Source organism: Hyperoodon ampullatus (genome assembly GCF_949752795.1).
Source record: "Hyperoodon ampullatus genome assembly, chromosome: 2".
Classification (NCBI taxonomy): Eukaryota; Metazoa; Chordata; class Mammalia; order Artiodactyla; family Ziphiidae; genus Hyperoodon; species Hyperoodon ampullatus.
In genome coordinates, this window is record NC_136915.1 from 9,809,387 (window position 1) to 9,835,105 (window position 25,719).

Here is a 25,719-nt window from a genome sequence, read left to right on the forward strand (position 1 = left end):
CCGGGGTTGAACCCCAGAATCTTATTCCCATCCTTCCACCAGATTTAGAGGACCCTCCTTTGTTCACACCCCCAACCCAGGAAGGAGGAGACCAGCGTCAAAAGCGTCCAGCTGCAAAGCAGGCTGCGAGTCACCCATTAGGAGGATTTCTTAGGAGGGGAGGTTTTCACGCTGAGCTCTGGGGACCCTGTCGGGGCTCTAGTGAGGAGCTTCAGGGGCTGCCGAGGGGTGGGGGGCTTGGTAGACAGGGTCCCAAGCCGGCTCTCCATCCTCCATCATCCAGAGCAGTGGCACTTTCATTGGGCTTCTATAGTAGTCATTTCTACAAAGATTCTGCTGCTAAAAAAAAAAAAAAAAGAATAAAGTTTGAATGCTAACACTCTTGATCACAGCCCTGTGCTCTTTCGGACGGAAGTTTTTTTTTTTCCTAGCAATGAACCCGGGTTGGATGCCTCTAGCTCTCACCCATTGGGAGTGCTGGCCTATCACTCCCACATCCCCAACAAGCCATCACCCTTCCTTCTTCCAAAAGGCAACTGATGACAGAGATCGGGTACCGTCTCCAGCTGTCTCCTTCCTGGACTTCCTTTCTGCCTTTCCTCCTGGGAGCCCCGTTTCCAGACCCCTGTCTGCACCCTGCCCTTTGAGCAGCCTCAGGTTCATTACCTGTGTCCCACTGTTGAGCCGTGACCTCAGCAGGTCACCACGGGGCCTCTCTCTTAGGGACGTAGGCCGGAGCCAGCCTTCCTCTCTGGCTCCTGCACCGCTGAGCTCCCTGAGTGGCAGGCAGGGCCTCCCACGGAGCCGCGTGGTCAGATTGCACAGGCTCATCCCCTGCCCGGGCCTGCAGAGAATGTTCTGGCTACTGCTGGCTCAGCTGTTGGAGAGGATTGTTTTGAAGCTCCTCAAATTAGATTGCCCAGCGGTGTCCTCTTCCCACAAGTCGCTGACCACAGCCTGGGGCCGGCAGAGACTTCCTCCCGGCTGCCGTCCAGACTGGAACCGGTCCCTCAGGAGGCACAGGGATGACCACGAGCGCTCGCTACCTGCCTGCACTGAGCTCAACCCCTGCTGCGGTCTCTCACCTCGTCCTCTGGCAGCTCTAGGAGGGGGATTTTGTACCCATTTCATACTCGAGAAAACCGAGGCACAGGGGGCTATTCGATATACCCAAAGTTACTCAGCTGGTAGGTGGCAGAGCTGGAACTCCAACCTGCGTGGTCTGATGCCCCATCCTGTGCCCTCCGCCTCTGTCCTTCACCTGCAGGAGCAAAGGGACCCTGAAAAAGGATGGATCCATTCATTGCACGGGTGTCCCACACGCCATGGTATGAGGACTGGACAGCGAGGCGTCCACATCCTGGGGAAAGAAGGAAAGATGCCACCCTGTCCTGGTACAGTGCCTGGTCTTGCTGACCGAGTATTTGCTGATGGGTGACAGTGATGATCCTCGCCCCACTGCAAGGATACTGGTGGCCTTTAGAGCGCAGGTTGGCATGGTGCCCAGGGCTGGTGGTTGGGCGTATGCCAGGAGCATCCTTGGTTCCGTCACCTCCTCCACTGCTACCACTCTGGGCCCAGCCCCCATCATCCTTCACCTGGACCACAGCCATGGCCCAAAGTGGTCTCCCAGTTTTGACCTTTGCCCCAGTGCCCCCGCCCCTGCCTCGGTCTATTCTCAACCAAGTAGCCAGAGAGATCCTTCTAGAACGTAAGTCAGACCTTGTCACTCTGCTTTCAACTCCCAGTGGCTCCCATCTCACCCAGAGTGAAATTTACAGTGTTTACTATGACCACAAGCCTGTCCTGCTCCGACGTGCTCCCGTCTCCCCGCCCTCAGCTCTTCCCTTCCCGGGGCTGACTGGTCTCCACCACATCGGTCTCCTTGCTCGCATAATCACCCAGCCGACATCTACCTCAGGGCCTTCCCGCCAGCTGTTCTGTGTCCTCTTTGCCCAAGTGGCCCTCTCCCCACACCCTCTCTTCTTACAGGTTCTGCTCAAATGTCTCTTTACCTGAGAGGCCTTCGTGTAAAGTCCTCCTGACCCCCGCAGATATTCGCTCCCCAATACTATCCCTGCTTTTTAAAAATAATTTTTTATTGGGCTTCCCTGGTGGCGCAGTGGTTGAGAGTCCGCCTGCCGATGCAGGGGACGCGGGTTCGTGTCCCGGTCCGGGAAGATCCCACATGCCACGGAACGGCTGGGCCCGCGAGCCATAGCCGCTGAGCCTGCGCGTCCGGAGCCTGTGCTCCGCAAGGGGAGAGGCCACAACAGTGAGAGGCCCGCGTACCGCAAAAAAAAAAAAAAAAAAATTTTTTTTATTAACAGTCTTTGTTTTTTGGGTTTTTTTTTTTTTTGCGTTACACGGGCCTCTCACTGCTGTGGCCTCTCCCGTTGCGGAGCACAGGCTCCGGTCGCGCAGACTCAGCAGCTATGGCTCGCGGGCCCAGCCGTTCCGTGGCATGTGGGATCTTCCCGGACCGGGACACGAACCCGCGTCCCCTGCATCGGCAGGCGGACTCTCAACCACTGCGCCACCAGGGAAGCCCAATAGTCTTTGTTTTTTAGAGCAGTTTTAAATTACAGCAATTGTGAGCAGAAGGTACAGAGAGTTTCCACTGAACTCCTGCCGCTGCCACATGCACAGCCTCCCCACTATCAACATCCCTCTCCAGAATGGTACATGTGTTACAGTTGATGAACCTACACTGACACATCATTATCACCCAAAGTCCATAGTTTACATCAGGGTTCACTTTTGCTGTTGTACCTTCTATGGGTTTTGGCAAATGTATAATGACATGTATCCACCACTGTAGTATCGGAGAGAGTAGTTTCACTGCCCTAAAGATCCTCTAGGGTTTCCCTCCTTTCCTCCGACCCCTGGCAACCACTGATCTTTTTACTGTTTCCATAGTTTGGCCTTTTCCAGAATGGCATATAGTTGGAATCATCCAGGATGTAGCCTTTTCAGACTGGCTTCTTTCACTTAGTAATATGCATTTAAGGTTCTTCCGTGTCTATTCACGGCTTGATGGTTCATTTCTTTTCAGCGCTGAATAATATCCCATTGTCTGCATGTTCCACAGTTTATTTATCCATTCCCCTACTGAAGGACTTTTTGGTTGCAAGTTTCGACGATTAGGAATAAAGCTGCTATAAACATCCGTGTGCACGTCCCTGCTTTTTTAACTTCCCAGATCTCTTCTTTTTCAGTCGCTGAGACACGTCTCCCTCCGTGATGAACGCCTCATGTCCCTGAGGACAGAGGGCAACCCCCTCAAAACCTAATACCACTACCTGCCAAGAGCTACAGCTCAGAAACCAAGTGTGACAACTCATCTAAGTCCCATCTCATCCTTGAGTGTGATTCTTGGGAACATTTCTGGTTCTAATACTGCTGGAAAAACCCTCCAAGGAAACCGTTTCGAAGGCTGACTCTATGGGAAAGCAGAACAACTTCTCACTTCCAGCCAGAAACTCAAGGGCTGTGCCTCTCCCTGTCTGTCCTCAGACCACCCTTGGCAAAACACAGGGGTGGGGAAATTCGGGCCAGAGTCACTAGCTGAAGCCCCATGACCATTGCCCCAGTTCCCTGCTCTTGACCTTCTGATGGAGAACTCCAGGTGACCTTGAGGTGGGGGTACCGAGGAGGGGAGAGGAGAGGCAGCATTTGCAGACCACTCTCCAGCCTGGTGCAGGCCTTCAGTATTACCATCCTGAGAAATGGGACCATAAGTCCAGTGCTCAGACAGGCTGAGTAACCCGATCAGGCTGTACAGCCAGAAGTTTCAAAGCAACACTTGAACCCGGACTCCAAAGCTAAGCTCTCTCACTACTCCCTGTCCTGCCTCATTCACTCATTTGTTCATTCACTCACTCACTCACTCAAGGAGTATTTATTGGGTGGTGACTGGATTGTCAGACACTGTTGGAGGCCCCGGGATACAACAGGAAATAAATTCATCCCACTCTCCTGGAGTTTGCTTTCATGTGTGTACCGGGAAGATGGGGGCCAACGGACAATAAACGATTGACCATATAATATATAAAGGTGGTCAAAAATGCATGGGAGGAACAGGAAGCTTTGTAGGGAGGCTGGATAGAGTGATTGTGTGGTGGAAGTGATATTTAGATGGGGATGGGGGACAGGGAAAGCCTCTCTGATTTGCGTAGAGACTTAGGGGAAGTGAAGGAGGAAGCCATGCAGACATCTGGGGAAGGAGCATTCCAGGCAGAGGGAACAGCCAGTGCAAAGGCCCGGGGGTAGGAATGAGTTTGGTGTGTTCAGGGGACAGCAAGGAGGCCAAGTGGAAGAGCTGAGTAGGAGATGTGAGGTTAGGGGCTGTAGCCATGGGGGGGGGGGTGGGGGTGGGGGGGTGGGCTTTGAATTCTATCCCCAGTGAGGTGGAAGTCCTTTGGAGGGTTGTGAACTAGAGGAAGGACAGCTCTCCTTGGATTCTGGAACGAGTCCTGATCGCAGCACTGGGGGTTTGGAATGGGGGCGGGAACCAGGGAGGTGGATGAGGGCCCTTGAGGAGCTGCTGCTGCACCCACAGGTGACGGATGTGATAGGTGCAGGTGAATGGGGCTGGGGCACTTGGGGGGAGGTGATGGAGGAAGATGGATTCAGAGGAAGAGGGGTGCCAAGAGGGCCCTAAAGGGTTTGGCCTGAGAAAATGGAAGAACAGGGTTGCCATAACTGAGGCCCTGGGCCTCCCTCTCCTGGGAAGGCGGCCTTTGGCAAGTTCCAGGTATGGAGGAAGAGAAAGATCCTGACTTAGATTCCCCAGGTCCCTTCAGCTTCCAGAACACTCAGCCTAAGCGGAGGGAGGGGCGGGGCGGTGAGGGAGGAAGGAGTTCCAGGTGGAGGGTGCCCGGATGCGGGCCAAGCAGGCCAGCTACCCACCTAGCGTGCCCGGGTAAACACACCAGTTGCCAGTAACAAAGTGGCCGGCCATCGCAGCCCGCTCCGTGCAGGGAGGGGGGTCCCCGCTCACATGATGGGGTGGCAGGAGTCGTCGCCGGGGGAAACCTCAACGGATCTGGCAGGAGGCTCCAGGAAGTCCTTCTGAAAATGGGCTCAGGGACGGGCGGGCGGCGGGTGGGGTCCTGCGGTGGTCCCGCGAGGGGCTGGGGTGGGACTGGGCTGGAGTCCCGTGTGGGGATTGGGCCGGGTTCCCATTGGGCGGACGGGAAAGGGGTGGAAGGGGTAGTGGAAGCGGGGGGGGGGGGGGGGGGGGGAGGTAGATGGGGAGGGTGTGGGCGGGGCTGTGGCTGGAGGTGCCGGGATGAGCAGGGGCTTCACAGGTGGGGTCTCGGGAGGGTGAGGAGGGGCGTCGTGTTGGGGATGGGCCGGGGATGAAGAAGGGGAAGGGGCAGCGGGGAGGAGAGTGGGGCTGGGGGCGGGGCGAGGATGGGGAGGCCGCAGGGGCGGCGGGCGGGGGCCAGGTTGGGGTCGGGCGTCGGGGTGGGGTGGAGGGGGGAAAGGGTCCCCTCCCTCTGCGGGGACCGCCCGCGCTTCCTCCCTCCGGCCGAGCGGTAAACAAACGCCGTGATGTCACCCGCGCCGCTGACCTGCGGCTGAACCCGGAGCTGTAAATGAGATGCAAGGTGCCAGCAGCCTCCAGGCCGCGCGGCCTGAGAGCCACACACGCTCCTCCGCGCCGGCCCGAGGTTACCCCAGCTGCACACACGGACAGGATGCTGCAAACGCCACCAGACATTGCAACACGCAGCCAGTCTGCTGGCCGCAGCGTGAACCTTCCCGCCGCCGCCTCCGCCGCCCCCCGGGCAGGCACCGGCCCAGCTGGAGCGCGGCCTCCCTCCTCCGGAGCATCCCTGGAGCCTGGCAGCTTCCACTCATCCGGGGTCAGCCTCTCCACTAGGCACCCCATCCCCTGCCTCCCCAAGGGGCCCCCAAACCCGAGAGTTGGGCCTCTGGGGTCAGCTTTGGGCTTTCTGCCCAACAGACTGGGGAAGTGCCTGCTTTTGCACTCGGCTTTCTGGGAAACTCATTGCTCTTCAGCGAAGCCAGGGGCGCTGGAGGCCCTTTTTCCAGGTGGAAGTGGATGCCAAAGTGTCCCGGTGGCTGCCCACCAGCCACTCCCCCACTCCACAGGGCAGGGGGCTACTCTTTCTTCCAGAGAGCTCCCAGAGCGGCCCTGGACTGCCTACCCTTGGCAGCCCCAGGCTCTGAACTGCCCTTGGGAATGGAAATCCGCCTGACTGGGGCCAGGCCGAGCAGCACTCTGCTCTGGAGTTGATTTGCTGTGTGACTTTTGGATGAGTCACTTGGCATCTCTGGGCTTCACCATCTCTCACCGGGGAAGTGGGGAAGTTTGAAACTGGCTTCCTTCTGCTGGTGTGGGGAAGGTCAAAAGTACAAGAAACCCTCACCAGGCTGCCAGGGCTGGTTAGAAGCCTCAGGTGTAGGGGCCGGGCCTGTGAGAACTTGGAAGCGCTCAGAGAAATCGGGGCCAGCCCTCTCCTGCCCCGCCCAGCCCCCCCAAACTCAGCCTTCTGTGTTTACTCTGAGAAGCTGGGGCTATGGGAACATATGGGTAAATAGTCTCCAGGGACCCAGGAGCCCCTACACTGGCTCCCCTACTTGGACCCCACTAACTCAAGTCCTTTTAGGAGTTGGGGAACCTAGAATGACCCCAGATCTTTAAAAAGCACCCCAAGAACCCAGCTTATAACACCAGAGCCCATTCCAGCTTCTCTTTCACTGAAGTTAATACTTAAGTCCCTCTCCCTCACATCACCCTGTTTTATTGTCTTCCCAACATTGTGTCACTATCTGAAATTTTAAGTTATTTGTTTGCTTGTTTATTGTCTGTCCCCTTCCCCCAATGCACACACACTCTAGAATGTAGGCTCACCATGTGTTCCCAGCACTTGGCTTGGTCATCAGGTGCCTGGGGAATATGTGAGTGAATGAATGAAATCATTTTGCCTCCCCTGTGCAACGGATGATAACACCCCTGGAGAGGATTTTGGGAGGGAGAAAGCTGACAACCCAGGCAGGATGGCTGCCACGAGGACCAGCCACGTCACTCGCTGGGCCCGTGACAAAGGAAAATGTGTGGCCGCTAGTTGAAAACTTATTGAGAATTTCACAATGGCGACAGCAGGGCATTGACACGTACAGGGCGCTTCTGAGCAAGAGGTCGTGTGTGACAGCTTGGGTCGCACACCCAGGAAGCTGGGCAGGGTGATCATACACAGTGCTTAGTAGCAGTACCCAGGGTGGGGGACAAAATGTGGGCTCTCGGGCCTCCCACGCCTTCCCTGGGCTGCAGGAAACTCGCTCCAACCAAGTTACTCCCTGCTGTAGAATGGACAACACATCCCAAACAGACAGCTGACAACAGCTAGCTAGTTAAGGGCTGTCTGTGCACCAGTGGACACATGCAAAAAGCAAAAGCAGGCAATACGGAGGCATATTAGATTTCAGGGCAACAGTAGCCATGTAACGGTCATTGCCACGGTCAGCATTTATTCAGGGGCTTCTCAAAGGTGCTACAGTGAGGCCCACAACCCCTTAGCCTCACTTCCAAACTCCAGAAAGCTCTAAAGTCCTTTCCCCCCCACTTAATTCGACCTATACATTTAGGCAAGTCCTCAAGGGGCTGTGGACCTGAGCTGTGGCCCACTTCAGAGATGAGGCACTGAGGTCCTGGAAATGTCAAGGGCACAGCCAGGGAGCGGCTGAGCTGGGACCCTGGCACCACTTCTGGGAGCTGCTGGCGAAGGTGAGAATATAGCTGTTGTTTTGGGTAAAGAAAGACAGCTTTTCTTATGGGGGTAGCTCTTTCAGCATCTCCTTCCCTCCCCAACCTGAAGTTCAGAGGCCCTTGAGCTGGTGTGTCCCAGGGAAACCTTCAGCTAATTAAGCATTATTTATGGACCGGCCTCCTGAAGACAAGCTTTAAATTACTTGCAGGCTGTACCAAGGTAACTGTCTATCCTACAGGCTATTAATTAGGAATCAGTTTAATCTCTGCTGGACGAAGGTCAAACGGTATGGGGTTGACCCTTCAGGCTGGCTGGCGTCGTACTATCAGGCTGGGGATCTGGGCCTGGAGGGCTGGGGGATTCAGGGGAAGTGACAGGACATTGCAACGGGAAATGACCTGGTCAGCACATCCTGCAAAGGCCAGGATGCTGAGAGCAAAGCCACATGGGCCTCGGCCCAGGAAGCCAGGCGAGGCGGGGTTTCCCTTTAGCACCAGCCCTGCAGAATAATGGATTTCAGCGGTCCTCAGAGAGTGCCCCAGCCCTCCAACATGAGAGAATTCTGCTGGAAATTCAGGCTTCCCTCACCTGCCGTTACCCCAGTCTGGTCATGCACCCTGTAGAAACCCTTCTGTGGCTCCCTAGCGCTCTTCTTTTTTTTTTTTTTTTTGCGGTACACGGGCCTCTCACTGTCGCGGCCTCTCCCGTTGCGGAGCACAGGCTCCGGATGAGCAGGCTCAGTGGCCATGGCTCACGGGCCCAGCCGCTCTGCGGCATGTGGGATCTTCCTGGACCGGGGCACGAACCCATGTCCCCTGCATCGGCAGGTGGACTCCCAACCACTGCGCCACCAGGGAAGCCTCTCCCTAGCGCTCTTCTAATCAAGTCCCAATTCTACCCGACGGCCACCAAGCTCTATGAGCTCTGCCCTACCCATCTCCCACCATTCTCCGCTCACACTTCTGTTCTGGCCAGGCCAGGATCTCTCATCTCCCATTTTCCAGATGTGCTCTTCCCCTCTGCCTGGAATGTTCTCCTTCCGTGGCCTCCACCTCACTGTTGATGCCTCACCTTAGCCCCTGGTCCTAGCCATTGCCAGCCTTCCTTCCGCAGAAGCCGGACTGCCCGGATTCAGATCCCACGACTGTGTGTGCTGTTAGGCAAGTATTTAACCTCTGTGAGCCTTAGTTTTCTCATTTTTAAAATGGGGACAGTCATAGTTCCTCCCTCACTGGTTTGCTCCAAGGAGCACATCAGATTGTCCCTGTAAATCACTTAGTGTGTAGGAAGAGCTTTATTAACAATGGCACAGACTGGTTGGAAACCCTGCCCTGTGCTCAGAACTGCATCCCACTCCATTAGAGTACCCACCACACTGTGGTGTCACTGAGAGCCATGGGTCCTTTTTCCCAGCTAGACCGAAGATGGGACCCGGAACGCTGTGTGTTTTTCTCCTGCAATGCCCACCTTGGCCCTATGACCTAGGAGAGCCCCCTGTACACCTTTCTGTACTGTCAAATCTACCCCCATAAGAAGCCTTCCGGGATGACCCAGAGTTTTCTTTTCTGTGGAGCAGCTACCAACCCAGTGTGGGGTTAAGTCAAGTCCCCTGTTCTGTTTTGCTCTCCAAGGACAAACCCTACAGAAGACACTTTACTGCCCTAGCCACAATGCCAGCCGCTCTGTGGCAGGGACTGTGACGTCTTCCATGCCTGGTGACTCTGGGTGGCACCTGGAACACAGTTTTGCATTCAGCAGGTGTTCAGGGCAGATCCAACCAGCATTTTCGGAGCCCCTGGCTGGAATGTTCGACAGTCTTCTGGAATCCTCCCAATGGCCTTGGAAGGTTGAGACTGGCATTGTCACATTATAGATGAGAAAACTGAGGCTGACAGTGTGGCTAGCAGAATAATGGCCTCCCCTGGGACACCCATGTCCTAATCCCCAGAACCTGTGACCATGTTAACTTACATGGGAAAGGGCATTTAAGGTTGCAGATGGAATTAAATTTGCTAATCAACTGACTTTAAAATAGAAAGACTGTACTGGATTATCTAGGTGAGCCCAGTATAATAACAAGGGGCCTGAGAAATGGCAGGAGACAGAAGAGAGAGGGAGATGTGACCGTGGAAGCCAGGTCAGGGTGATGCGATGCTCCTGGCTTTGAGGATGGAGGAAGGGGCCACAAGCCAAGGAATGTAGGCGCCTCTAGAAGCTGGGAAGGGCAAGGAGATGGATTCTCCCCTAGAGCCTCCAGAGGGAACATAACCCTGACACCTTGATTTTAGCCCAGTGAGACCGTGTTGGACATCTGACCTCCAGAACTGTGAGAGAATAAACGTGTGCTGTTTTAAGCCACTCAGTGTGTGGTGTGTATTAAGGCGGCCACGGGAAGCTCGGGCAGAGAGGTGGAGGGCTGGGACCGAAACCCGAGTCTGTCTCTTCAAAGTCTGTGGGCTCTCAGTGGCACAGCGCCCCTCCCCACACTAACCTATCAGCATCACTTAAAACAAGCTCTCTGTCATAAAGATATGACCCAGAGGCTTTTGCAGAGAGTGCACGAGAGGGGTTGCAGTGGACCGTCAAACACGATTCATAGCCTCACCGGCATGGCCAGGACTTTCCATACAGTATCTCATTGAGATCTCATTTTACAGATGAGGAATCTGAGGCTCAGAGAGGTCTAGTTACTTGCCTAGGGCCACTCAGCAAGTGAGTGGAAGAGCCAGCATATGAATTTTGGTTTGTTGACTCCTGAGCTCAAAATCTGAATCACAATTGTATACTGGCTCCTCAAGAAAGAAATAAAACTAAACATGGGTGCACACACACACACGCACACATACATACACACACAAACACACACATACCTGCCAACATGAAGGCTCAAGAGGTGGCCCCCAAACCAGGACAACTGGTCAGCCAGCCAAGGAGGCGTGAGCCCTGAGGGCACACAGTGTTCCCAGCCCACACTTTCCCATGCTCCTGGTGGGCCTGGAGGGCCCCCACCACTTCTGCTGCAGGTTCACAGGGAAGTGGCCTGGAGAGGTGAGGCGAGACTGCCCCCTTTGCCATGTGAGACATGAGGACATGGCATGTGGGAGCCAAGAGTGGCCTGAGTGCATGTGGGTGTGTCTGGCAGGACTGCCTGCCTGCAGGAAGGTCACACTACCCTTCGTGGTCACGCTGGTCCCAGCTCCCCATGATGACCTGCTACAGGGCCTGTGAGAGGTCAGAGCATGCTGGGCTGGCCAGCTGGGCTTGACTGTGTCCCCCAGGCCCTGGGAGCTCTAGAGGCACCCAGAGGCTCTTCCTCCCACCTTGGAAGGACCCTGCATCAGAGAGCTGGCTTCTCACACCCCGGGAAGCATCAGTATTAACAGTGACCTAGCAGAGGGGCTTCCTTTACTCTCCTATCCAGTGGCCTTAAATCTTCTGGAAAAAGTTACAAAGAAAGTCTGTTGACAACCTGCTGGACCACCTTAAGTGGCTGCTCAAGTTGCCTCTTTGAAATACAAACTCCCTAAGGGCAAACAGCTTTCAGCTCAAGCCGGAAAAGTCTATTCTGTCTTTTTAGCTGGTGTCAGTAAATGACCTGATAAGGTCTGCAGGACTAGATCTGGGAGGACCGGCTAAGAGAGGCCTGGAGCTCCTGGAAGTTTGTGCCTGAGATGACAAACTGGATTGGTCCCTCTACAAGAAGGAGTACTATACGTCTGCTCCTGACCCCCTTGCTCCTTGGTAATAGCAGCCCAATTTCCCCCACAGAAGCCCACCTTGCCATGTTCACGCACTGTGGCTTGGCTGGAGCCAGTACACTCCTGGCTCAGAGTCAGGCCTGAGACCCACAGCCAGCCAGCCAGTGACTGCACCACCGCCAGTGATTGCTTCGGCCCAACCCAGTCACAGCCAGGGAGACTCAATTCCTGGAGCCTCCGGAAATGCTGGGGGGAGGACACGGGTCCGCCCGCCCCCCCACTTGACTGGGAGCTTGGGGTTTAAGGCAGCATGGGGCAGATGTGAGCAGCCCCACCTCAGGGAGTGCCTGCCTAAGAGGACACTGAGTCCTGACAACACCGGGAGCCAGGCCTGGAGTTAGACCTACCCAGGGACCTTCTGGTCCCCCGAGTCAATAAACCAAGCTGAAGGACACCTCCAGACTCACCCCTGGGAGTGAGTGCTGTGCTTAATGTTGGTTGACCCATTTAGACTGCCGGCAGCTAAAAGCAGGCACTGTGCTGATGCTGCTCGGGGCTGTCAACATGATCTATTCTGTCCTGTAGAATGATTAACTGAGAGGCAACGAAACTCACTCGTTCAAGAGCAGTCGCCCTGGGTTCAAATCCCACTTGGTCATTCACAAGCTGTGTGATCTTGTTATTGACCCTCAGAATCTTGACCAGTAAAAAGAGGATGATAATAGTACTCACACTGGAGCTCACTGTGGGAAATAAATGACTTTATTACATGTCAAGTGCTGGCACATAGTATCAATAGGCGCTCAGCAGTCACGGGCTCTAAATAGCTATGATGGATCAGTCATGCCTTCACTCAGGCAACAAACATTTATTAAGCACCTACTGTGTGCCAGCTACTGTGCCAGGTGCCTTGGACACTTGGCGAGTGAGAGGACACGCCCCTGCCTCCCAAGGATCTCACAGTCTTCTGGAGAGGACGCATGGCAACAAGCAGCCACAAGCATGGGGAGTTGCCATGGTAACCCATGACTCTGGCCTCACCACAGCCCAACCCTGACCAATTGAGCTACTTGGACACAGAGATGAAAATGACTAATGGGGAAGCTGGGTGGTTGTCTGGGGAGTGGGCAGCCGGGACCACAGCAGAGGCCCTGGTCTTGACCAGCCTCCGTGCCTGGGCTGGAGAAAGGCCTGCATTGGACCAGCCCCTGTCCATGAGGAAAGGGGCCATCGGCCTCCAGTGGGAGGGAAGATGCCAGGCTCTGAGCCCTCCCTGTGCGGCGAGTGATTCCTTCTTACTGATTTCTAGAAAGGGTCAAGAGCTAAAGTTCCCAAGGACTTCTGTGGCAGGGGCAGAATCCTCCTTTCCCTGCAGAATCCCAGAACCAGGGTGACTCTGGCCAGCGGGTTCTTTGCCTTTTGCCCCTGTGCCCAGCAGAGCACCTGGCCCAAGAGCAAAAGGTGCGGAGCCAGGGCTGGAGGGTGTCCGCTATACTCCCCACCCCGACCCTGACCGGAAGGAGCCATCATTTCTTGCAGATGCTCTGGTGCTGAGCTAAGAGGTTTACAGAAGTTATTTCACTGATTCCTCATACTTCTCATTTTTCAGACGGGGGAAGCCCAGAGAGATGGTTATTTGTCCAAGGTCACACAGCAGCTTGCTGGGAGGCCTCTTAGGATTTAAGGGATTAGGAACTGGCTCCCAGCAGCCCTGGCTGGCATTATGAATTGCAAGAGCGCTCTAGCCAGTGGGCTGGTCTCTACTACTTGAAAGACCTCAGCGGCTGTGACACTGCCCACGGGCCAGCCCTGGCTTTGGGGCTGGGATGGCCAAGTCACCTTCTCCCAGGACTGGGAGCTGAATTTGGGCCGGGTGCCCTTTGGGAGGCTGTCTCAGTCCTGCTTGAGTAATTAGGGCTTCTAGCTCAGGGGTTGCCTAGTGGTGGCGGAGGGGGCCTGGCTGAGGGCTGAGCAGCGCCTGGGGTTCCACGAGCCTGGGGTAGAAGTGGGGAACCCTCTCCTGAGGGGTGAAGGCACAGGCTAGGAGGAGGACACTTCTGTTCATGAGCTTCTTCACCTTGGAGTAGAGAGCCAAAAGTTGAGGACCCAACGAGTCCAGTGAGGAGAGCTGAGGAGAGGAGTGTGTCCTAAGTAATTTCCTAGAACATTTTACTTTCAAGCCTTATTTTTTTTCTTCTCTTTGAAGTAATGGCATTCTTTCAAAATGCACACAAAAATCTTACACAGAATTCTAAGCTACAAGACCTAAGTGAAGCTGATCTAGTTAAATGGAGGTGAGGGCCCCTCGGAACCTATCGGCTCCACCTCCTATGGGGTCCCACCTTCTTGGAACCCCTTGGGTGCTCTGGAACCCAGTCTGAATACTTGGCCGTAGAACCTCAGCTGGTGTTGGGGTCTGCCTTGGGGCTGCTGGGGCTCAGACGGGCCAGAGGTCTGTAGAAGAATGACATGCAGACAGGAGACAGTTATCTGTAAACACTTTCTAGGAGTATGCTTCGGTGTGGACAAAATAATCCTATGGTTCATTGCTCAAAATGCTTTTCTAGCCACTTCCCTGAAAGGCTACTGAAAAGGGAATTCAAGATCGAATTCCCCAAAGCAGGGTGCGGCCAACAGAATCAGGAAGGCTTGGGCCCAGTGTCCTTTGCCAGGCTGACGCTCATTGGCCACAAATCTGTACTGTCCACTCTGGCTTGACCCTGGCTTTGGGTCGCAGGACCCCAGAGTCTCCTGCCTCTTACATAAGCTCCAGTCCTGGGCCCTGAATCTGAGCCTAAAGGAGTTGGATGGGTTTTGGTTGGATCTAGTCCAAAGCTTCTTAACCTGATGTCTGGGATAGGCATCGGGGGGCGGGGGGGTGGTGGTGGTGTCCAAGGACCCCTTAAAAGTATAAAAGTCTGCCTCTTTGTGCATTCTTCTTGAGACATCCTCAAATGGCTCCACAACCAGAAAAAGACGAAGACTTACTGCAAACCCTTCAGTTGCCACCTCCTTCAAGAAGTCTTCTAAGATTTCCTTAATTTACAGTGATCTCTCCCTTCTCTGAATTATCAAAGCTGTCGGTCACTTGGGAGGATCTAGCTTGGTGACCTCAGGTTTAGCTGGAAGGAGCGGGAACCCACTCACTCCTCAAAGCTGGCTTCCAGCTAGAGGTGCCACCCTGGTTGTAAATGAATGGAATACAACTGTTCTGTTTTCCTGCTTATCAGTTAGTTGTTCAAAGCAAGCCCTGATAACCAATGACTACCTTAATCCTTTGGCAAGTATCCCACTCATTGTATGCAAATACTGCTGTTCAGTGCTTAAAAAAATGTTTTGGTGAAGGCAAACTTAACTACATCCTGTTGACTCTTGGACTGCTCACCAATCCCCTTTCCAGAACCCTCTGTGTATGAGGTAGTTTCCATTATTAAACAGCTTGTCTCTTGACCTCTCCATAACCCTGAGTGGGGTAGGCCAGGCCAGGCTGATATTATTTGACCCAGGGGAAAAGGGCCTAGTTTTGAAGCTAAAATTCTTGGTTCAGAATCTGCCTTAGGCCAAGCATCCTTGGTGACTCACTTCACTTGCATCTTAGAAATGGGCTGCCGATCACCATTGTGGAAAACAGGACGGAGGTTTCTCAAAAAACTAAAAATAGAACTACCGTGTCACTCAGCAATTCCACTCCTGGGTATATATCGGAAAAAAACCACAAGCACTAATTTGAAAAGGTACATGCACCCCAATGATCATAGCAGCATTATTTACAATTGCCAAGATATGGAAGCAACCTAAGTGTCCATCAACAGATGAATGGATAAAGAAGATGTAGTATTTATACAGTGGAATACTACTCAGCCATAAAAAAGAATGAAATTTTGCCATGTGCAGCAACGTGGATGGACTTGGAGGGCATTATGCTAAGTGAAATAAGTCGGAGAAAGACAAATACTGTATGATATCACTTATGTGTGGAATCTAAAAAAATACAACAAACTAGTGAATATAACAAAAAAGAAGCAGATCCACAGATATAGAGAACAAACTAGTGGTTACCAGTGGGGAGGGAGGGGCAATATAGGGGTAGGGAATATGGGAGGTACAAGCCAGTGGGCAGAAGATAGGTTCAAGGATGTACTGTACAACATGGGGAAGGCAGCCAACATTTTGTAATAACTGCAAATGGAAAGTAACCTATAAAAATTGTATACAAATTTTAAAAAAAAGTTTTTTAATTGGAAAAAAAGGAAAAAAAAAAAAAAAGCAACGGGCTGCTGATCACATCTGCCTCTGGGCCTGGGAGAGACAATGAATGTGAAAAAGTACTGTGCAGTCCTGTAGGCTACCACAGTCATGTAAGGTATGGACCAATGTCACATGTTGTATGAGGAGCCCAAGGACACTGTCAGCATCCAGTTCGAGTCTAAGTTATGAGTGATGGTCCAAATGAAGGATGTGAACATGGGCCTGGCCTGCACCCTCCCTCCTCCTCCTCTTCCTCGTCTCCTCTCTCCAGCACCCTGAAAAACCCGGACAAAGGAATGACCCAGTCACTGAAGGACCCCGGTGAGGTCAGGCTGAGCGGAGTTGTCTTCTTTTAATTTTTAAGCATTGGTTGATGCTGGTGGCCTCTCTTCCTCCCAGCCCCTGACTCTGTCCGGGTAACTGTCCTCACTGCTATCACGTTGGTAACGATGATTCACAAAATCTAAGGGGTGGAAGGGACCCGGGTGGTCGTCCAGAACCCAATCTCTTCTGAGGTAAGAATCCACAGCCCCCTCACTGCAGCCTGCTGACTGCAGAAAAGCTCCAGAGAGTGGGAAGGTGCTCCTGGTGCAGGGCCCCAGCCTCATGTGGCCCTCCATCCACCTGGAAGGTGGCCAATACCATCTCCAGCACCTGAAGCGGTCAAGCAAACGCGCATGGATTTGCCGTCCCACATAAGTCGTGGCTTCTTGTCCTTGTCATCCGGAGCCTGATCCCTGGGCGCCCTCCAGTTGCTCAAGGACCCTCTCAAAATGTTGACCAACACTGACCACAATGCACTCAAGCTCCTTCGACAAAGTGGAACCTTAAAGCGTCTCCTTTGCTCTGGGCACCAATACAGTTGCTTTTGTTTGCTTTTTAGAGGAAGTTCATCTTTGTTACCACTAAAGTCATCTTGCTGGAGCTCACTCCTCTTTCCAAAGTGTCAGGGGCTTTATCTGGAGATGACCATCGCACCAGGACGTAAGTGCCACCAGAGAGAACCTTGTTTATGTGGTTCCCCGCGGCAGCTTCAAGCCTAGCTGGCTGAATCGATGAATGAATCTGACATGGTCACAATTCCCCCAGAGCCATGTCACCCTCAAGTTGGTCGACATTTTTCACCCAGGGACCAGATCACAACATCACAACTGTCAGCAAGAACAGATGGCAACGTGCTGAGCGTGGGTCTCCCCAGCAGACTCCGAGGCCTGGGTCCTGGATGCCTCGCACCCACCCCTCTAGGGGTGCACCAGCCTACCCAGACCCCCCTTCAGCCCACACACTTCCATTTGAATCAAGATGTCAGAGGAGACGGGCAGTGTCTTCTAAAATCCAAGTGCAGGGGAATTCCCTGGCGGTCCAGTGGTTAGGGTTGTGCTTCCATTGCAGGGGGCACGGGTTCGATCCCTGGTCGGGGATCAAAGATCCCATATGCCACGCCACGGCCAAAAGAAACCCAAAAAACAAAAATCCAAGTGCAAAGCTGAGGGCAGGCCCCGAGCTTTGGAACGCTCTCAGAAGGATGCCCAGCAAGTCTGGTGCCATGACCTTAGGGGAGCCGTGCAAGTGCCCCTAATCCCTCTCCTGCCTCTGGCCTGACCCCCCTGCGTTCCTCCCCACCCCCACCAGGGTGATCTTGCCAAGACAGGTTAGATCATGTCACTTCCCTTCTCAGAACCTTCCAACAGCTCCCAGCTTCACTTGGAGCCAAAGCCACAGCCGGTTCTAGAGATTGCTGGGCCCCATCTGCCCTGCCTTGCTCCCCACACTGCCGCCCTCTTCCTCTTGCCCCCTCGCTCCAGCCACATTGGCCTCCTTGAAGTTCCCCAGGGACATGCTCCCCTCTGAGACCCTTACTCTTCTCTCTGCCTGGAACACTGCTCCCTCCATTCCTGCCAGGTCTTCTTTTGTCTACTTTTTTTTTTTTGCGGTACACGGGCCTCTCACTGCCGTGGCCTCTCCCGTTGCGGAGCACAGGCTCCGGACGCACAGGCTCAGCGGCCATGGCTCACGGGCCCAGCCGCTCCGCGGCATGTGGGATCTTCCCGGACGGGGGCACGAACCCATGTCCTCTGCATCGGCAGGCGGACTCTCAACCACTGCGCCACCAGGGAAGCCCCTTTTGTCAACTTTGCCTCATTTGTTTTCTGCTTAGCACTTAGATCCTTACTGCGATCTAACGGGCTTAGATCCTTACTGTACCCTGTTTATTATCTGTCTCCCTCACCAAACTGTCAGGCTCTTCGTGGGTGCGGACTGTTGTCTGCTTTGCCCGCTGCTGCATCTCTGTGCCAAGAATACAGAGGGTGCGCCATAGATTTGTTGTATAAATGAGTGAGTTCCCCACCAACCACTCATTTGCTAAACTGTTCTGATATTTGGCGCTCTCTTTTTGAGAATCCAGAACTCTTAAGACGGCACTCATTTTAAGGGGCCTCACTCACCCCACAGCAGACGAGCGTGCATTTGGGGATGCTAGCATCTAAACAGATTTGCCTGTCTCTTTTTCATTTGGCTTCAACTCTTTCCTGACCTTCGTGGTTCATACGAATATTACGTTTCAAACGTTTCCCTTTCAGATATCTTATATACCTGGTGTATCTTTTAAAGTGTGTCTTCCGAAGGCAGCTGGGAGAAAGTCTTACAACATTCTAGGTGTGGTCGTGCGTCTGCCCCAGGATACAGAACAGCAGGTTGGATCTGGAATTCTTCCTGCGCTCGCACCCAGAACTAAGTGGGATTTTGAGGGGGGCAGGTTGGGATAAGGCCTCCAGGGAGGTGTAATGACTGCAACAACTAGAGCTCTTTCCTGGGTTGGGGGGGCGGGCGGAGGATGGCAAACGGCTCCCTTCTCAATAAGGCAGAGGTCATTTTCTCAAAGTGATGAGAATCATTTTCTCAACAAATCACCAGATGGAGATGGGACAGAGAAAGTAACCATCTTGACAAAGAAATCGGAAGGGCTCTGTGCAGGGATAAACCCATGGCCCAGGCTCTGAAAAGCAGAAAGTTCAGAAGAGCTTGGGAGTCTGCACAAGAATGAACAGATGGGCAGGTGGACGGACAATGGACTTCCTGACTCAGGGTCAGTATTTCTAGATCTGGGGAGCATTCTCTGATTTTAGGATAAACACTGGAAGTTCCGCTTGACATGCGAATTGGGAAACTTGGGCCCTTTGTTCCCTTGAAAGCTACAAGTTGAAAACACTAACATCTTCTGCAGGAGTTGAGATAAATCAGGCAGCCGGCTACCTGGTGGCTGTTAAGGCAGTTTTAGTAATGGGTGTGGGGCCTCCTACAGACTGAGGACATATCTTCCAACTCTGAGTTGCTTCTTTTTCATTCAGTGGGATCTGATGTGTAGCGAGAAAGGCTGAGATCTGCAGTGATGAGGACAAATATCTTTTGCAGAGACCTCGGCACTCGGTTGCTTTCCTGGGATGGCTGAGCCATAACATGAGAATTTTAGAGCATGCCAGGGTCTTAGGGGTCATTGCATCCCCTCTCATTTTATGGGTGTGCTTCTTAGCTGCAGCCTAGAGAAGGGAGCCACTTTTCCAGGGTTTTAGCAAAGTCAGGTCTAGAACCCAGGTGAACCAGGCCACAGGGGGCATGGCCCAAGATGTGGGCACCTTTGTTCCCCAGGGGAAGTAGGTGGGACAGTAAAAAGGGAGGTGTGTGTCTATTCAGGTGACATTCCAAATTGTAAAGCCCATTATTTGAAACCCAAGGACCATATGCTGCAAGCTGAAAGAATTTTCCTAGATGCCTCGGGTAAAACAGGTAGCCTACTTTCCTGCTCCCAGGCTGCATCAAATGAGAACCTGGGGCTTCCCTGGTGGCGCAGTGGTGAAGAATCCGCCTGCCAATGCAGGGGACATGGGTTTGAGCCCTGGACCGGGAAGATCCCACATGCCGTGGAGCAACGAAGTCCGTGCACCACAACTACGGAGCCTGCACTCTACAGCCCGCGAGCCACAACTACTGAGCCCGCGCGCCTAGCGCCCATGCTCCGCAACAGAGAAGCCACCAGAAAGAGAAGTCCGCGCACCGCAACGAAGAGTAGCCCCCGCTCACCGCAACTAGAGAAAGCCCACACACAGCAATAAAGAACCAAAGTAGCCAAAAATAAATAAATAAAATAATTAAAAAAAAAAAAAAAAAAGAGAAACTGGTACTTTTCCTAAACGGTCCCAGCAAAGGCTGCATTCAGGGTGAGGATGGAGGAGGTGAGCCACTGCTGTCTCCCATGTCATCCCGGCTTTGTGACTTTCATGACACATCAATTGTTTAATGCAGCTATTTTGGCCTGATGACTCTGGGGCCCAAGACTACCTGTCTGGACCCTTCTCCCTTCTTTCTCCTTTTTCCTATTCTCATCAATATTGGCCTAACTCAGAGTCTGAGATACAAACTGCTAACTTCTCCTGATACCTAATCCGCTCTACATCCTTTCCTTTCATTGCCTTCTTCCTCCCTTCCCCAGGTTCAGCCAGGTACACAGTCTTTGATCGGTGGTTTCTTGAACCTGGGTTACCCTTCCCCCATCCCTTCTGGTTGAAACTCTTGACCTTCTTTAAGCCTCACTCAAATGCCACCTCCTTCAGGAAGCCTTCCATGCACGCTTGTTATAGATTAATAGCTCTGAGCTTCTTCTGCTTAGCATCCTCCGCCACCCCACATTCACGTCTACCTGGGACCTCAGAATGTGACCTTATTTGGAACTGGGATCTTTGGAGGTGTAATTAGTTAAGGATCTCAAGATGAGGTCATACTGGATTTAGCGTGGGTTCTAAATCCAATGACTGGTGTCCTTATGAGAAGACGAGAGGATGCACAGACACACAGAGAGACAGAGAAGACAGCCACGTGAAGGGGGAGGCAGAGATGGGAGTGACACTGCCACAAGCCAAGGGACGCCAGCCAGGAGCCACCAGGAGTTGGAAGGGGCAAGCAAGCATTCTCTCATAGAGTCTTCAGAGGGAGTGGGGCCCTGCCAGCACCTTGATTTCAGATTTCTGGCCTCCAGAGCTGTGAGAGGATACATTTCTATTGCTGCAAGCCACCAAGTTAGTGGTCCTTTGTTATGGCGGCCACAGGAAACTAACACACACTATAATTTGTGCCTTGACTGTAAGCACCTGGCCATGTCTCTGCCCCTCTCCAGGCCCAGAGCCGCATCGAACACCTGATAGGCATCTCAGGTAGGTTTGCTGGACTAGGTCTCTCAGAGATGGTTGTCAAGGGACAGTTGGGCCTCAGCCTGCCCCAGTGCCAGGGTGGGAAGGATATGGGATTTGCTGAATGGATGTGATGGAGAATAGGATTCACAAATCTACGTGAAGGGCTAATTCCTGGCGAGCTGCTTTAGGAACAGGGCTACAGACCCATGGACTGTAAATTCAATAGTAGCAAAGCAGGTGCAACTCAGAGCCAGTTCTTATACTGGCTCCCTGAAATGGGTCCCTGAGTCCCGACTCCACCCCTCTCCATGGAGGGATTGGGCCCTGGTGTGTCGCCCCTGCCTCTATGGTCCTACAGTCGTGGCCCAGGGCTCTAATCCAGCCACTTGGCTCCTACTGGACTAGAGGCTGGAACAGCCCCTGCAAATCCTTCCAAACAAACAGTTCACTCTCTCCTCCAGGGGACTCCTGCTAAAACCACGTCAAGGTCAAAGACTGGAGGCTGGGCCTGCCACTAGCCTGCCAGAAGCCTTGTTGGGGAAGGGGTGAGCCCAAGCTCTATGAATGCTTTTGTGGAAGGAAATCCAGGAGGACATAGAAAATCTAAAAGGATTGTAGTGGGCAATGAGCAGCAAGAGTCTTTGCCTTACAGACCCGGACCATGACTGGCCCTACCCGGGTTAACCTTGCACATGGTGGCTAAGCAGAGTTATCTCCAGGTGAGGAACTTTCCAACTCCTGGCGCCTTTGTGTTCCTTTAAGAAAAACCCTCATTTGGGTCACCTTTGCAGCCTAAGGTGCACTACTGCTCACAGATATTGCCAAATCCTGTTTGACTCAAGGTCGTTATGGGAAACTGGGTTGTCACTCCCCCCAAGAATAAACGGACCTTGCTTGGACTTGCCAGCTATTTGCAGAGACTCTGGTTCTCCTCCCTGCTTTCTCTTTAGGGGGCCTTTCCCCTCAGGTCCAGCCTTCACTTCCACCAAGGGGAGGGGAGTCATCCCCGTCCACCAAGGTCACCTGTCTAACATTGCTGCAGGCTGCAGCTGGTGCCACGCTCCCCAGCTCTCTCCAGCTGCTCCAGGACCACCCTGGGCCCACCATCCACACAACACTCTCAGCCATCTCCTCCAAAGTCCCCACTCCACAACACTCGGCCGGCCCTTTGTCCCCAAGCCCACCAGCCCCCAAACGCTCCCAGCTCTGGGAGTTGTCCCAAGGTCCTCTCACTGGGCCCCAGATGGACTCAGACAAGAAACCTTGATTTCAAATTCCCCACTGTGACAGCAAGCGGAAAGTTCATTAAAAAGTAGCCCCAGTAATTGGTCAGATGATTATGAGTTATAGGTAGGGCTCTTGGTCATCCTGACTGGTCCGAGGACTGATCCTAGGGCGAATGGCACTGGAAGTTCCATAGGCCCCATGGATCCTGTTTCTGGTGACCAGATACCAATTTAAGACATATTTCTCATTGGCCCTGGATTTATTCTTTGGAAGAAGATATCTATTCCTAGTTAGGTGGGGCATGGTTCCCAGTGAAGGGACTTACAGGGTGCCGCTCTATCCCCTCCACCCCCCAATGCCACATACTTCTTTCAATTTAGGCGTGTTTATAGTCAGTCAAGTTTTTCCAGATTGACTGAAAGAGTTCTTCATATGCCTACTGCAGCCAGTTACAAGAGCAGTGAAAGAGACCCAGGACTTGGGCCAGCTGGAAGAGTCAGAAGAAAGTTTCTGTGGGATGCAGACAGCTAAGGAATGACAATCACACGCGATTGTCCCAAACCCTACATCCTTCTGCAAGGGCACCCTCATCTGCCACGCCTCCACAAAGGGGGCATCACCTCAAGGAAACGAAACTGCTGAGAAGAACTTTTGCTTCTCCTTTTTCCGTGTGTCCAAGGGTTAAAAACACTTCCAAACTCCCCTTCCAACTGCAAGGTCAAGCAGCTGTCCAAACCACCCAAGGAGAAGCTGGAGCCCAGGACAGCCGACCCCAGCTAGCTCAGCCTTGATAGCCGCCAACCTACAGCTGCTTCCCCACCACCACCCCTAGACACCGCCTGGGGAAGGAAGAGTTAATCGGCAATCGGCTTTGGCTGATGGTTCACGCTCCAAAGTTCAGTCCCAGTCAGAGCCACCCCGGAGGAATTGTAAATCTCAGGGCAGTATTTAACAAAACAAAAGCAACCTGGAATTACATGCAGGTTTGGTTTTCTACAGTACATATTTACTTAATCCCCTAGGTATGTGGCTCCATGTCAGATCAGCTGGCTTTGCTGGCCCTTTCACCCCCTAGCTCACAACAGTTTAAATTTCAATCTAATTCCCTGTTTTTGCTCTTCCTCTTCACAGGGCTGGCTGGAGACAGCCAGCCTCAAATCTCTCTCTCTATTGCTCTAGTCACTGGGTGAGTCAGCCTGGCTTGGGTCGGAGCTGGGTGACAGCTGGCTCACCCTCCACACTCTTGGGCACCAGGTCTGGGATAAGTGGGGGGAGAGGTGCTGGGACTACCAAAAAGTTAAAGGCAGAGCTTGGGTGCTGGGGAGGTGGGGTTGCACCACAGTGCCACCTCGCCCCTTAGTGGGGAGGGATCCCCTCTGGGGCTGTATTTGGGGGTGGGGGTCGGGCGGAGGCAGCATTGAGGTGAGAACAAGGGCTCTTTATCAGCTGCTGGTTACCCTTGTCCCCTGTTTCCAGATTTCCAAACACCTGGGCCTCCGAGCGCCTATCAGGCTAGGCTAGACATCCACCACCGTTTCTTCCTTTTCAAACCCAAACCAAGTATCCCCTCTTTTCTTGCCTCCAGAGCTGCAGCCGCCCAGGTTGGGGCTGGGAAGCGGGTTGCCAAGGAAAATATGAAGCGCCAGCTAACAGGCGGCTCCCAGCTCTACCCAGGAGCGCACACACCCTTCACTCACCAGGGTGGCGGCAAAAGAGGGAAAGACGAGAGGGAAAACACGACACCTTCCTCTGGGAGGGAGGAATGTCGGAAAGGGGGGGGGTCTGCTAAGTTTCGAGCTGGGGGTGAACAGCCAGCCACAGATCCCAGAGGAGCGGGTCAGCTCCGGACCTGCCAAAAAAGACAGTCGGGTGCCCGGGAAATGTACAAGGTGAAACTGACTAGCTCAGCACTCACGGGTGGCGCGGCGACTTTCAGACCCTGGGCGCCGGTTCCGGCAGCGGCAGCAGGTGGGCGCACCCCCTGTCCCCGCGGTCCCCCTAGCCTTTGGCCCCCATCCCCTGGAGTCGCGGTGTCCCGGTACCTTTCTGGCGCCGCGTTCCGCGAACTCGCGAGCGAGCTGGCGCCCGATGCCTCTCCCGCCGCCGGTGATAAGGACGTTCTCCCGAGACAGGTCCCGCAGCTTGGCGGGCAGTACCAGTCCGACGGCAGCCTTCACCACCAGATAGATCATCTGCAGAGGGAACACCACCAGCGCGCCCAGCCATTTCCACACCATCCTCCGCGCCGCGGAGCCGGGCAGGGGTGGGGGGGCGAAACTCCCCGGACCGCACAAAACAGGACTTAAAAAAGAAAACACCCCCAAACAATAATAAATACACCGAATAAGGGGCAGAGAGGCGTCCCACCTGGCCACTCTTGAAATCACCTCTTCCCAAATGCAAAGCAAGCACCGGGTGAGAAAAAGGGCGGGGGGGGGGGGGGTGAGGGGTGGGTGGGTGGGTGAGATAAATCCTCGGGAGGAGAAAAAGCGTCTCAGAAGGTTGGGACAGTAAGAGGGGTGGAGGGGAAGCCGGAGGTGGAAAGTTCTAACAAGAACTTTCGTGCCCCAGCAGCCGTTTCGGCTGGGGAATTCTCAGGTAATGTTTACAGGCTGACAGAGGAGTTTAGGCAGGGGAAGAAAAAAAAAAAAAAAAAAAAAAAGGCACCAACCACACGCGCGCACCCTGCTACAGTCCCGCGGTTTCAAAGTGCAAGATTTAAAAAAAAAAAAAAAAAAACTGTTTCCAAATTGGAGCGCCTCCCCCCTTCTCCAGGAAAAAAAAAAAAAAAAAAAAGTAGGGGGGAAAAGTGCTTGGAGCTCCCAATTTCAGCCCGCGAAAGTCTCCCGACTCATTGCTGTTCTTGGGCTCAGGAAATTGCTTAAACGCGATCTGATTGCCAGCAACGTGCAGGAGAAGTGGGGGGTCCGGGTGTCAGTTTCTTTACGTGCATGGCTCGCCCTCGCGCGCGCCCGCTCTCTTCGGCTCCCTCCCTCCCTCTCTCTTCCAGCAGAGGCTGGGAGTTGCCGCTCGATCCGGCTCCCTCTCTCTCCCTTGTTAGCATTTATTGCCTTCTTTTTGTCCTTTCCAACTTGGAGAGGGCCCGGGTGCGGAGCGCGCGTGGATCGGACGCCCTGGTCTGCGCCGCCCTATGCATTCGCTCCCGGGGCAGCCGCGGCTGGCTGGGAACGAGAGGGCGGCCCTTTTTTCCCCCCATTTTTTTTAATACCCCATTAAGTCTGATTGACAGTTAAAGTTGTTCCGAGGCTTCACTACCGTTCCTCTGAGTGGCTGCCGCGAGCTCCCCTCCCCCTGCGCAGTGGCGGGGTGCGCGCGCGGGCGCGCACACGGGCTCGCTGCGACTCCGCTCTCCCGGGGCCGGCTCCCCTCGCTGCAAGCCGGGGCTTGCCGGCGGTATCCCTGAGGGCTCGCCGCCGTAACTCGCACACGCTGGAACCGACTCCTGCGAACCGGCTCTCTCCTCGAGACATTCCTCCTGGCCCGGGACGCGGTCTCCCCGAGCAGGGGAACCTGCGGGCCAGGTGACCGCCCCTGCATGCGGGGCAGCCCGGGAGAGCTCGCGCTTGTCTTGATTCATCAGGTCGCTCAGGGTTTATT

General features: G+C 53.8%; 1 protein-coding gene across 3 annotated transcripts in view; it reads right to left on the minus strand.

The window, feature by feature from the left end:
• Positions 1-25,165, minus strand: part of DHRS3 (dehydrogenase/reductase 3) — a gene marked incomplete at its 5' end in the record, with an annotated part of 41,426 nt that extends 16,261 nt beyond the window's left edge. For 2 of the 3 annotated variants that reach the window (XM_079696462.1, XM_079696463.1), the window contains one exon: positions 24,144-24,338. In XM_079696462.1, coding sequence (XP_079552588.1) covers positions 24,144-24,338 — 195 coding nt within the window. Of the gene's footprint in view, positions 1-24,143; positions 24,339-25,048 lie in introns of those variants that run through there. The other variant, XM_079696461.1, reaches the window with a different exon arrangement.
• Between the last annotated feature and the right edge of the window lie 554 nt (positions 25,166-25,719).